Genomic DNA, 13767 nt, shown 5'->3' with positions numbered 1-13767 from the left:
CTACATTCCTAATAAGCATGTACAATCACTCACTCCGTAACAAGCACATCTGATTTTTCTTGCTGTCCTACACATTCCAAGATCCTCTCTCTAGATGTATATATACAGTAGATTATCGCACACATGCATATGTAAATTTTTTGTGCATTCCCCCCTCTCACACACGCCCCCTCTTATCCCTTTCCCTCTCATATCCCCCCCCCTCTTCTCCAACAACTTACGTATCTGTTCAACTCTCATATACGTCCTTTTCTTTTTGACTACCTCTAGTTTTCAGCTACTTACTTGGAGTTTTAAATTTCTTTGATACGCCCTTTCTAGCTTAGATAACTGCTCCTTCAAAAAGTATTGATATTCTTGATTAAGCTCGATCAAATTCGTAATGTTCTGACTTCGTTCATCCTGTACTGCGCTAAAATTCCTATTTTCTTCCAGATTTGAGCCCGTCAGCCCCGCGGTGTCCTTTTGATTTCTGTCATCCATTCATATATTCTCTTAAACCATCGTAAGTAAAATTGAATAGGATGTAAATCATCAGGTTCATCAACGAGGCTCACAACAGCCTAGACAAAAACATAAATGAATTTTTCTTTTTTTTCTAATCGGCTATATCGCTCTTTGTGTGTTGGATCTGTCTTTCAACTCATAGGCGTATCAGCGTGCTGTGCCAATACGTTAACTACGTCTGGCCTAAATTGAAACACTACTACTTGTATTTTTACATTCGCATATTTTTTAATAAATCCGCTCACATCAGCTCTCTATGCTTCTATATGCGACGTAAAAACAACACTTGCTATTTACAAATTGCTTCACTACATAACGTCTCTACTGCGTGCCTTTTTTTTACGTCTTTTTTACATGTTCTTTGACGGAAGGGCTAAGCTCAAAATTATATAAACACGTGGTTCCTTTCTTTCTCATGTGTCTACAAAACCCCGTGATTTTACTCAAAAGCTATTCTAGAAGCTCGATGAATCACCTTGAATTCCATCCAGATGCGACAAAAAACATCTGGCCTGGTCACCACAAATGCTATATACCTGGTTCCTAGACGTCCACCCTTCTAAGCGAAACCCTTCATTACACCCGCTTCGCATCTATGAATTGAAGAACACCGATCAGCATAAATTGAAGCATTAAATGTGCTCTCCTGATCCATATAAGCCAAGATCGGAAGGGTCTTGCAAAGAATTAGCTCAATATACAGAAATTTTAAAAATTCTGCAATTTTTTCAGCGCTACATAAATTACCTCCTATCAAAATGCGCTTCCTGAAGCGAAGAACACAAATGTAAACTGAGAATTCCTCAAAGAATAGTCTGTCACATACGCATTCTCTGTTAATTAGAACGGTACATATCTACGTTGTAATTTTCAAGAAAAATAGTTTATAATTAATTGTCTTAAATTCATAAAATATTATTCTATATGTTTTTTTACTACGTGGCTTCAGTCGCTTTGTTCAGTGTGTTGTCTGTATCAGAAAACGCCGAGTCTACTGAAATTTGTTTAGCATAACCAGATACAGTGCGGAGCGAGGCTATAAATTTGTTTTGGTGAACCAAATAGACTTTCTCAATCGGTCTAAGATGTCAGAGACTTAGCGGACCACATTTGCTCATTGAAATAGTATTCAGTAGACTCAGCGATCAATTTGCTCAAAGGCGTAGGCAATCTACTCCAATAATAACAATCAAAAAAGGCTTCAAATGCGCAAACATAATTATTTGATTTTTTTTAATATAGTTTGGCATTCTTGTCCGATGAGCCAGCTGCAACAAAAAAACAACGGGTTTGTTCTAGTCTAACTTCTGCTAAATTCCATTTTAAATATAGTCTCGGGGGTCTGCATTTGTAAAATTAGAACCCATCTTGAGCTTCATTCTATCAATCATATCAGTATTCTAATGTTTTTTTTGAGTGCATGACAAAAAATCTGAGTACTAGGATGTTGGAAGGAACGCTCAGACCTCTTAATTCAAAAAAAAAAGACGAGAAAAAAACTGTTGGTATGTATTCCATAGTTTTGAGCCGGAAAAAGCAGACTGCGAGTCTAAGACGTCAAAAGACAGCCGAAGCAAAAATTGTTGAAGATATCAAAACATTTTGGCTATCGAGTGCTGTGCTATGCAAAATTCTGGTATACCAGATTATACAAAATCATGTAATTGCTAAAGGCGGGTGAAATGCTGAACTATACAAAAACGAGACCATCTTTAAAAAAATGTTAGGGGATCTGTATAGATGTCTGTAGTGAAAATAAAAAGGGTGAGCTAGGAACCAACGCATTTTACAGCGAAATTTTTTTCACCGTTGATGATCTTAGATGAAAACACATAGAATTGGTAATTGATTTGTTCAGAGGGCATCGGAGTGTGCCAATTATCAGTGTTTTTGATATTTACGAGATATGTTATGTGGTCTTCCATGCAAGCATGTTGACATTTTGTTTTTTATTCTGTATATTATTACGAGAGGAATTCGCCGCTTTATGAAATTTATCTTTAGGAAGTTTAAAAAAGATTGTCGGCATTTCCGGCAAGCAGCGTTAATTTTTTTTTATGTAAGTGACAAAAGTGTCTTAAGTGCCTCACGGAATGAAAATATTGGGTTTGGTATCAGGCGGCAAGGATTCAGTATATGCCATCTGCGATGCCGTCTTGAATCAGGGCCATCACTTGGCTGCAATAGCACACGTATCTTCGTATGATTATTCGAGCACATTAGGAGCTGGAAATACTAGAAGTTGGGACAAGGCGCTGACTGATACATGGGACCAGTGTCTGCAAACAGTATTAGGTCAAACTAATGGCAATCGAAATCTAGACCACACGAAAATAAAAAACATGTCTAAATGCAATTCTATTCGTGCTTTGTCGAGCAACGTTGGTAGTGAGCATAATGAGTCTCATCCTTACGGTGAAAAATCTAATTTGTTGGCCAAAAATCCCAATTTGCTGTCTTTTGAGCAAATTCCTCTTTTAGACATTGACTTAGATAGACATGTTAGCGTTGAATGTAATTCCTACATGTATCAATCTGTTGGAAGCGAATTCATCTCGCTTATTTCTATGGCTCTGCAAGTTCCAGCTTATATTTTATCGAGGTCGAACAAAGAAGAAGATAATGATGAGCGTTTAAAATATGCAGATGATGACAGTGGCAATACAGAAAATTCGGGTGACCTGAATTATCAGCTCCTTAATTCAGCCCTGTCGCCTTCTTCTATTTTTGATTCAGACGTTCTCCGTCTTTTCCGGCTATTATCGCATGTCTTGGAACATCATCCAGATATCCAAGGTGTTGTATCAGGTGCTATACTTTCATCTTATCAAAGAATTCGTATCGAATGTGTTTGCCGCATGCTTCGATTGACAAGCATCGCACCGTTATGGCAGAAAGACCAAAAGCGCTTGCTTCAAGACATGATAGATTCTGGCCTCAAAGCCAAAGTGATCAAAGTGGCCTCTATGGGGTTAAATGCAGAGCACCTATTAAGACCTGTCGACTCCACATTTCTACACGATTTAGCCAATCTAAATGAAAAATATGGTGTACATGTTTGCGGCGAAGGCGGAGAATATGAAACATTAACCTTCGATTCCCCTATTTACAAGGACATACAACTAGACATCACCGACCGAAGCGCAAGAAATATTGAATATGTATATCACTCTACAGACAAGATAATTGCGCCTGTTGTTTCAGTGAACATAAAAAAAATAAGACTGTTTTGGAAAAAAGCCAAAACCGACTACGATGAATGGTACAATGGCTGCAATAGCATCCCTGATTGCAATTTCAGGATTCTGCCGGATTCAATACCTACTGTTCCCATTTCTTATGTTATTGTCAAACTTATCGAGCAGAAAATGCTGTTTTTATTCGACTCGAACGCTCCCGTTAAAACGCTCTCACTCCCTATCTACCAAACAATTAACTGGAAAAAAAAATACCAAGACTGCACAAAAACGCACACAATCTTTGAATTCAAAAAACCGAATTTAGGACTTTGTACGGAGGAGACTCGCGATAAAATTGAATCGGCTTCTAAATATCCATCATCGATTGGTCTCGAGTCTACGTTACCTGAGTACGATCTCTATTCTATGTACCATGTATCTTGCTTCCCCAAACTTAAAATAGCACCCTGTTCTGTTTTTCAGAAACCGTTTAATGAAACCTGCCCGATCCAGTCATCTATATGCTGTTACTCTCGCTCATCGCCCAATAATCAGTTTTACTACTTTCATCTCTCCTACAACTATCAGTTTTTTGATTCAAGTCGTATTTTTTCTTCTATTTCGCAATCAACGGAATACCTGCTCCATCTGTTATTACCTCGACTTGAGTACTACCATCTCACTACTAAATCGATCCATTTTTCAGTTATTACCCTGCCGAACATGGCGTACTTTGAGGAAATGAATAAAGTCTATAAGTCTTTTTTTGAACCAATACAAGATCCTCCTTCTCGAGTGACCTTTGCGCAACATCCACACAAGACGTCAGGTCCAAATTCCGACCCAACACTGGAAGGTGAACAAGCAGCAATTAGAATAGAATTTTGGGCCAATAGTCAGGAGAATTCAAAAAAGGTACTTCACGTCGAATCTATCTCTTATTGGGCCCCTGCCTGTATTGGTCCATACGCACAAATCCATTCAATTTTCGATCAATCGATCATTCATTTGTCTGGACAAATAGCATTAATACCAGAAACAATGAAAATGATAGAAATCAATCAAGATCTGTCTTTAAACGAAGTTCTCAATTTAAACCCCTATTTCGAACCGTTACGTTTTTCATTCAACTTGGCACCTCAAATTACCGCAGAAATACTCCTATGTGTTAAGCACGTATTTGCATTACTTAATCATGGCACGGACTTGCAGCTGCAAAAATTGTACTGTGTAAAATCGACAGACAACGCTCTGTTAGTTGATGGCACTCCTTTTTCATCTGTTCTGTTTGGGCATCTCGTTATTTGCACGCTCATCTACACAACCTGCTCGCCAGAAATAGTCAAACGTGTTCTTTGGGAACTTTCTGATTTTATCTCGAAAGAATTCGATCCAATAATTTTTTTTCTTCGTTTTTTATTGCAAGGTAGTTCTATTCTCCGAGTAGACCAGTTACCAAGAAATTCTCATATAGAGATTCAGGCCAATATCTCAAAACAGGGGCGAGAGTCAAAAACAGGCGCTTGCTTACAAACGGGCTTGTCATTTCTGCAGGACACTATTCAACTTGACTCCAATACATACCAATTGTGGGCCAGGCGCACGGCTAGTACCACACAGAACTTGTTATACATACAAATAGCATGTATTCTGGTAAATCAGAATGTGGATCACTGCGTAAATACAAATTTATCTATGCTAGCAAACCTCAGCAAGTTGGTGATTGGCCGCGAACTAGAATATCTACAGTTGGACATTCAGCAAGTCACGTCCCTGCAGCTCTTTTATAATATGAATCAGATTCGATGTGATAGCGATGCACGGGAGCTAAAACATTCAAACATGACCTTTTGTGCCATGAATCAATTAGACGTATGGGATGTTTCTCGCAAAGGGACGTGGAAACCCGAGGAAGTTCATGCTATTTTGCATATGCAGATTAATCCGACCAATCCGAAAAAGGTATTGCAATTAGCCAAAAAAACAAATTTCTGAAACGGTTAATTCTGTCATCAGTTAACACAGAATCAAAATAGCATCTAAATTTAAAAGATTTCGACTGTACGATTTGTTCCATCGTCTGTGTCTCTTGTGCAAAAAGCAAACAAATAGGTCTTGCATCAAAATGAATTCTTTCCGCAGCGGTTAGTTTTTTGAGTTCTCTTCATAAATCTGGTAACGCTCAAATGTTATTCATTTTTAAACAAAGCCCGCCTTAGACTAATACGGACTTAATGTTAAGTTTGTTAAAAATAGAACTATTTATGTATTCTACAATAGTTTCTGTACTTATAAATTTTCCTATTGATTGAGTTAGGTTGATAGCTTGATGTGTATGTAAATTCCATCAAGTTATCAAAAAATAATGAAATACACTTTATTTTTGAAAACAGTTAAATCTATCCTGGTCCTACTTTAGGAATATCATGATGCTCACTGAGTGCTGCCAAAGCTTGGTTGTATTCTTCGATTCTTTTGCGATAAGACTTAGAAGCCGATTTCCTAATTTCTTGCTCTTGAACTGCCTTTCTTTTAATCTCGTAAGTCAGCTCAGCAGGTGTCTTTTTCAATTTAGTCGAGGCAGCCGCGGACGGCGATAAAGAATTTTTGTTTTCTACGAAAGACGGATTATCTTTAAGAGATGAATTATTCGAATCTTCACCAGTCAACATACTATCGCGAATTCTTTTTTTCTTTCTGACAAAAAAATGACAAGCATGCAAGAGTTCGAAGGATATTTAGCTTGTGTGCTTCATAAAAAAGACAGACAAAAATTCTAGGCAAAAAGTGTGGCAGATCGAAACATGTGGATATGAATTGTACCCTGAATAAAAACAACAACCAACTAGCCATTTATGTGTTTTACGCAACAAAATCATTTAAAGACTCGTGAATCTGGCATTGGGGTACTACTCGTCACACATCGGGTTGTGGCCTGTATTTTTTTAAAGACACGTCTTGTATTGCATCGCAGTATCAGACTCTACAAATTTGACAAAAATTCTACTTCAACCATAACGTTTACCCAAGACAAATGACCTTCATGTTTCTCTGGAGCCTAAATACACAAGCAACAAGCGTTCAAAACCGTACCGCGCCATTCGATTCTGCGTACTTTTTCCCTTTCAAGTTAAGCTTTGTTCTAATAACATCGCTGTACTCATCGCCCATTTACAGCAGTTTTTTTTTAGAATCAAACAGCCTCAATAGTTTATGATGTATTTTTTGTGATATATTGCACGTATATAGAGGTACTCAGACGTGCTTAAAGCTAAAAAGCCTATCTCAAACTTTTTATGCTAGCTTTGCAATTAAATGAAGGGAATTTTATTCAGCCTGTATGTCTCGCTTGCCTATATAATTAGCAGCCTAAACGCTTAACTAATTTTTTAGCAATTTAAAATCCGATATTTCGTTACTTATACCGAAAAAAAGTATTAGAATCGGTCGCGTTGAATAATTTTTAAATTATTCAACAGGTGAGGACATCAAAATGGAAGGTTATAGCAAATAAAATTGTATTAAGATGAAAACAGTCATTTATGTCAAGAATTGCATTAACAACATATAAAGAAAATATACCTTTCAACATGTCTTTGTTCGAGTTATTTTCCTGATCATCGACAAAAGTTAAATTTACCAAACTGCTATGCAATGTATCAATATGTAGTCTTAAATTGTAGACCGTCGACGACACATGTCCTGGTGTAATATTTCTCAACTAACGTGACGGTTTACTTCTCTTTGGTACGTCGAGGACGTAACGAGTTGGAGTCAAGCACAATACCTCCTTTTTCTGATACTCGTATTTACAATTTGCTTTTTGAAATTTACTTCTTTTAGCGGTATAGAATCAAGGCCAATTACAATGCCGTTTGAAATTTTGCTAAATTTCGTACACAGATGAAGTGTTGGTAATTCCATTAAAGACAAATGTATTGTTCAAAGGTATCCACTGCTGAGTGGTGATTTTAATGATTTCTTGGGCGCAAACACCACCAAGAATAGCACCAATATTGTGAATTTGACTTCCTCCGTAGCGAAGAAATTCCTTCACGTAGGCGGGAGCTATAGCGTCTCCAGTAATACCGTATTTCTTTTGTAGCGTCTCGATGACCTCGTTGAATGCCTGAAGGTCAACACTCTCGGGCTTCGACAAGTCAGATCCAGGAAAATGTCCGTATAGGTTCCGGAAATGGTCGGCAGCTTTTGTCAAAAAGTACCAAATGGTATTTGTAGACGTGTTCAATATTTGCGAAAATCGCTTCAGACCTTCCAAACTGTATTCCTCCGATATGGCACGATAGCATATGACTCTCAGATGCATTGAATTCCGACACATATAGCTTATGTACTTTAAGGAAATAGAATCAGGCTCTCTGGAAATACTTTGGAGTGCTTCGTTTGTGTATTTTGCAACAGCTAGACAGTCGCGTTGTGCCTTTTCCAAATAAATTTTCTGAAGTTCAATAAAAGAGGCTGTCTCAGTCGTCATATCTGGAATCGTTCCTAGCAACGGAAGCTTGCCTTGGCCCTCATTTTCTACAAACTTTCGTATCGCCCATACTACAATCCAAAAGTTACTCGACTGACTGTCTAAAATTTTCGCCTTAGGATTGTCTAATATGAGTTTCACCTCTTCGGGGATCTTATATGCAATATAGGCGTTCAGAGCACTTGCAATAGCTTCAGAAAAGTTTTCTTCACTTAATTTGTGTGACATATTCGAAATGATTTGTTTGTACTCAGCCTTTTCTACGTTTGTACTCGGTAGAGCCTTCTCTGAGGCTTTATTTTTTTCTCTCCATTTCTTCATAGCATGTATCAGTATCACTGGAAATGGAATATGCGCATGCTCTGTAGAACTCAGTTTCAAGAATTCGACTTTGTTCGCGTATTCCAACAGCTCTGGGAACGGATCCGAAAGCCTCAAATCGTGAAGTAAAAACTCTGGCTTCGATTCAATCACTGTTTGCTCGGGAAATTGAAGGCGGAGAAACCCTATAAGGCCATATATCCTAATGACGATAAGCGGTACTTGATGCTTTAAACACGAATCAGCTAGTTTTAGTAATGCTGATTCCGGTAAGTAAGAGGCAATGATAAACGAATACTGGGCAACAAAATCAGCTTCTTTTTCAATCAGATCTACTGGGTCCTGTTTGGCATATGCAAAAAAGATAAATCAGCAAGTCGTCACTTCGGTGCGCTATCCAAAGAGAAAAAAACATTTTTACGCCGTACCCTATCAATACAATTTGCAGTCAGAACATCGTTGTTGAGTTCACACAAGAGGCAGGAAATTGCAGAGGCTCTGGAATTTCCGATATATTTTTCTGTTACAAAAAAATTATTTGATAAATCCTGAGCGGTGACTTTACTCGAGTCGATTATAGTAAAATGTCTTATTCCTGTTTCCTCTGTGTGGTTAGTACGCAGCATTCTCCTTCAAATACACGACACAGAAAATCTATCAACATGAACATTCGACCATGAAAAAACGTACCGGGCAAAATTATATTTTTCAATGCCTCTGTTACATCTGGACCCGTACCCAATGCACAAAAATGGGCCCTTTCTAGTTTTTTTTGACCGTGACGTCCCCAGAGGCTATATGGACAAAAAAGCATGCATTGTGAGAAAAAGTTAAATTCTAAGTATTAAACGCATTTTTGATCAAAAAAACGTGGAATCATACCGTAATTGTCGGTCATATTTTTCTTCTTCCTGAGACGAGAGAGTCATTCTAAATGACCGAAAAGTGAATATTTTTTTTTGAAATGTCTATAGAAGAATAGAAAGATCTTTCAATTATTCCTATTAGCATCTAGTCTTCGATACTTCTCAACGATTAATTAAGTTGACCGAATTACAGAATCTCTTGCAAGACCTTTGTAATGATGTAACTCCCGATGGAAAGTAGACTTGCACCTACTTGTTTTCAGCTAAGAGCCTACAGTCTAACGAATACTTTGTAGCAGCACTGTTAAAGAAACTTGCTTTTATAACCAACAAAAAATTTACGTTATTCATTATTCTCTCTTGTTGAATGTGCTGCTACCTGTATCTAAATTTTTTCGATACCTCAATCATGCTGATCTTTCGCTCTCTTAAGGTTGATTCCATTTTAAACAATCAATTTTGATAAATTGAGGACCTTCTAATGGTTTTTAAATCAGCAGCTCAAATTTTAACTTTCCTTTTTTTATCAAAACCTTCAAGCATGCATCAGTTCTAAATTACTAAATAATTTCGATAGCACTGCTATAAATTTTGTACTATGCTATCCTTTAAATTTTTCTGTTGATTTCGAGTACCGTAATACCTAAAACAGCTTTTCCATTAGTTTCTGTAGCATACCGGACGACAATTTATGTCACAATTCCTTCCCTCTATGCACCTCATGCAAAACATTTTCTCATAATTTCTTATGTTCCTTTCCATAGAAAGGAAGAAAGATCACAAAAAGCACGGTCTGATGGGTATTGAATATTGCGCATCCTGAATTACAAGGTTTTGTATTCTCTCATTTTTACAGCATTTATATAAGAATATCATTCTATTGCTACCTGTGAGTTTATTTCAAACTGGCCAAAAATATGGAAGCATCATACGTGTGTAACAATTCGAAAATAAAGAATTGAGACAACCTAGAATAAATATATGCGACAGAAACTTAGATGTATGAATAAATAGAGTTTATCTCGCATAGTCGCAGGTCCACATAAAGATTTACGAGCTTGTATGACGTAACGAGATTGAATTCTTGATAAGAATGTTATTCTGACTTACAGATCAACTGAGATTACATCATGCACATTAAATCATTTCAAAGTGGTGGATGTCACCTGCAGCAAAAAGAATTGCTGTTGTTCGACGTCCTGACCTACTTGTTTGATTTGTAGACAAACACATAAAAGATATAGAGATAGCGAATATCATATGTTTAATAAACAAATTCTGTACGAACTTTGCTGGGTACATTTCGGTTTGAGGTCAGATAATCAAAAATTGTACGCGTTAAGGGAGTCATTCTATTCTGTACACTGTGAGATCGACATGTTGAGCATTCTGTTGCTTGCCTTTTTCCAATATTCATTGGTTTCTCTTAGCTCGTTGTTTTCCTTGACCAGTTCTTCTATTTTTGAGTTATTAGGCAAGTAGGTGAGTGTACGAAGTATACTTTGATCACTGGCGATATCGCTGTCTACGTTGTCTATAAATTGGTTGATCAACGATGCACCACGTGCTATAAAAATTTCGTGTTGGCTATTTTTTTTCAGTATAAGAGGAATGCTATGATTCGATTTTTTTGATTCTTTTTGCTTGGGTCTTTGCACATTTTCTGCTAACCTAATTATCAGTCTTATCCAAACGAGCGGTCCACTACTTGGTGATTGGATTTTGATGATTGTGCGACAAGTGCGTTCATCCCAAATTAAAAGCTGGCCGTCTAGAGAAGAAGAGATTAGTTTTGAACCGTCATAGGACAACTCTAGGCAAATAACGGGCTTAGTGTGTTCCTTGTATACATTATTCGAGGATTGATCATATGTATGACCGCCGCTCCAAGAATCTTGAAAGTCTTTTGTCCAAAGAGAGGAAGTGTTGCTTGACTGAACATCAGTCATTCTCCAAAGTGCCTGCTTGTATATGTATCCATTCTGCGCCCCAACATAAACGAACTGCTCCATCTTTGAAATTGCCATGCAAAGTAGTGCACTAGGAAATGTAATAGAAGCAAAGCATGCTTGTGTAGAAACATCACTAAATTTGAGCGACTGATCTCGACTGATGCTATAAATCTGATTATCATCTGTTAGCCAGACACCTGTGATAGGAAGAGTGTGTTCATGTATTTTTACCGAAGGCAAAGTTGAAGGGTTTTTCGATGAAGATAGAAGGCTAGATATATGTGCAACTTGAATCACTTGATCCTCACCGCCTGTAGCAACCCAGCCAAAATGATTAAAACTTATGCAAGTGACAGCACCTAAATGTATGTCAGTACATAGGTGATGCTTCCATTGTGTATGAGACGGTTCGGACAAAGCAGAGAAGTCTGATGTCAATTTAGGTGCATGAGATAACGCCAAGTCAACCGAAAGTTCAGTAATTAAGATAGAACCATTTTGCAAGCCACGAAAAAGCCAGCGCCCGCATGGAGATATGCAAATGCTGGAAATTTCTCTAGTGTTTCCAAAACTGCTAGCAGCTGTATGAATTTGAAAAGTGTTTTTCTGTAATTTTTACATATTTGTAGCATCAAATGACAAATAGCATGGTAAAAATTTTTTCAAGTCAATATAAAAACTTTGAACACATCAATAAAGATAGACAGATAGATACTCAATATATTTAATATGGACCGTAGTGTGTAATTTTGAAAACAATAATACAATATCGAATAATGTTTTTTTGAAAAATCGCAACACTTCGTCAGTGCATTTTGGAAATACCTCCCAGATGTCTAATTAAAATCCATAAACTATACTCCAAAAATCCATAACTTTGCAGCACTTGTGTACTCATAATCCTTTGTACTTTTTTCGCACATGTGCGCTCATAATCGCAATCTCAAACCAATTCTTACACTTTACGGACACGACAGAATATTTGATGACACATTCAATAATATACATACATGACACAATAGTGCATCCACAGACTGAAGTGCTGTTGCATTTTTTGTCAATCTTACTTCTTTGCCTTTAGCTTTTTTTGTACATAAGAACAGACAAAGATAGTAATCAATCTTGCTTTACATACTTCGTGGCAGGCCCAGCATGCAGCTCTGGACGAACTTCGGTTTTGAATAATGATCCAACTTAAAGGATCATAGGTAGTCTTAGCCTCAGCATTCCAGAGACCAACAAGGTTTTGATCAAGACAATATTGCCCTTGGAAGAGTGACACCGTCTTTAGAATTTGTCCAGATTGAAGATCCACTTCTAGGATAGTTCCATCTGAACATACACCAAAGATGGCTTCCATCAGGGGAATTAATGGTGGTAAAAAACACCATTATGTTTAAATATTTTTTTCATAGAGGCAAAATAATTTTACTCTTACAATAGATACACGTCTCAATAAATCCCATACACAGATATACAACGCAAATTTGCTCTGAAACCTTATTAACTCTGATTCATTTTGGTTCCATTCTGTGTCTATGTAAATCATCCTTTCATTCTATCCGAATAGTTAGCTGAAGTGTAAATTTTTACAAAAGTTTAGCGCTGCTTCCAAGCTCTGTTGTAAAAATTGTCTTTGTCAAGTGCACTTGTTTGTGTGCTGTATTTATGTATACACTATTCAATGCACACTCAATACTTTTATAGACACATTTTACATCCATCTTAAAAAACACATTTTTCTAGCGGGCTTCTAATAGATTTGGAGTCAATGCCCAGTTAGAGTATAATACTTTTCCTCGGGCTGATAGCAAAGCCACGGCGTATACAATAACTTTTGTTTACACAACATCGTACGCTTCTCACATAAATCACTGCCTGATTAAGATAAAAATATTCTGAAAGGTTGTGTGAAAGCGTTACGTATCCTGTAGGGATATCTCGAATTGTGTCGTCATGCTTGTGTCTAACTGAGGTATGATGGTATACGAAGTGGTTCAAAGTAACAGGTTGAAAATCTGGAGACGCAGACCTCGAGGAGTCTTCTCATGTTTATATATCATGCTAGTGAATTTTAATGTATATAGAAAAACCCCTGTAGATGAACGCAGCGGGGATAAGTTTTTGACTCATGTTGGAAAGGTAACGTGTTACCCAATCAGTAAACAACGAATTATCCAACTCAAAATTCTATTCAAGAAGGCTGAAGAGCAGATGTACAGCAACTAAAATAGACATCGTAAAATGTGGGGTCAGTTGTTTCGATAATACACCATTGCTTTTTCCAGATATAGAATTTAGTAAATTCGAAATCGGTTTTTGTCCAGCAGACTATAGGCTTTGCCGTGGACAGTTACACTGACCGAAGCACGAAAATTTCTCAGGCGCCATATGGTATACACAGAGGTTGAGAGAGTTAGTTCAGAAACCATGATTTTAGCTATGCG

The 13767-nt window shown here is 37.3% G+C and overlaps 1 protein-coding gene across 1 annotated transcript; it reads right to left on the bottom strand.

Annotated features, from left to right (window-relative positions):
* Positions 1-10615: 10615 nt before the first annotated feature.
* Positions 10616-12687, bottom strand: LOC126320382 (uncharacterized). Its single transcript, XM_049993837.1, has 2 exons — positions 12456-12687; positions 10616-11926 (listed from the first exon to the last, which is right to left on the bottom strand). The coding sequence occupies exons 1-2, from the start codon at positions 12678-12680 to the stop codon at positions 10721-10723; spliced, it is 1431 nt and encodes a 476-aa protein (XP_049849794.1). The 5' UTR covers positions 12681-12687; the 3' UTR covers positions 10616-10720.
* Between the last annotated feature and the right edge of the window lie 1080 nt (positions 12688-13767).

The sequence above is a fragment of the Schistocerca gregaria genome, unplaced genomic scaffold, assembly GCF_023897955.1.
Source record: "Schistocerca gregaria isolate iqSchGreg1 unplaced genomic scaffold, iqSchGreg1.2 ptg000720l, whole genome shotgun sequence".
Classification (NCBI taxonomy): domain Eukaryota; kingdom Metazoa; phylum Arthropoda; class Insecta; order Orthoptera; family Acrididae; genus Schistocerca; species Schistocerca gregaria.
This window is presented reverse-complemented; position numbering and strand designations above follow the sequence as displayed.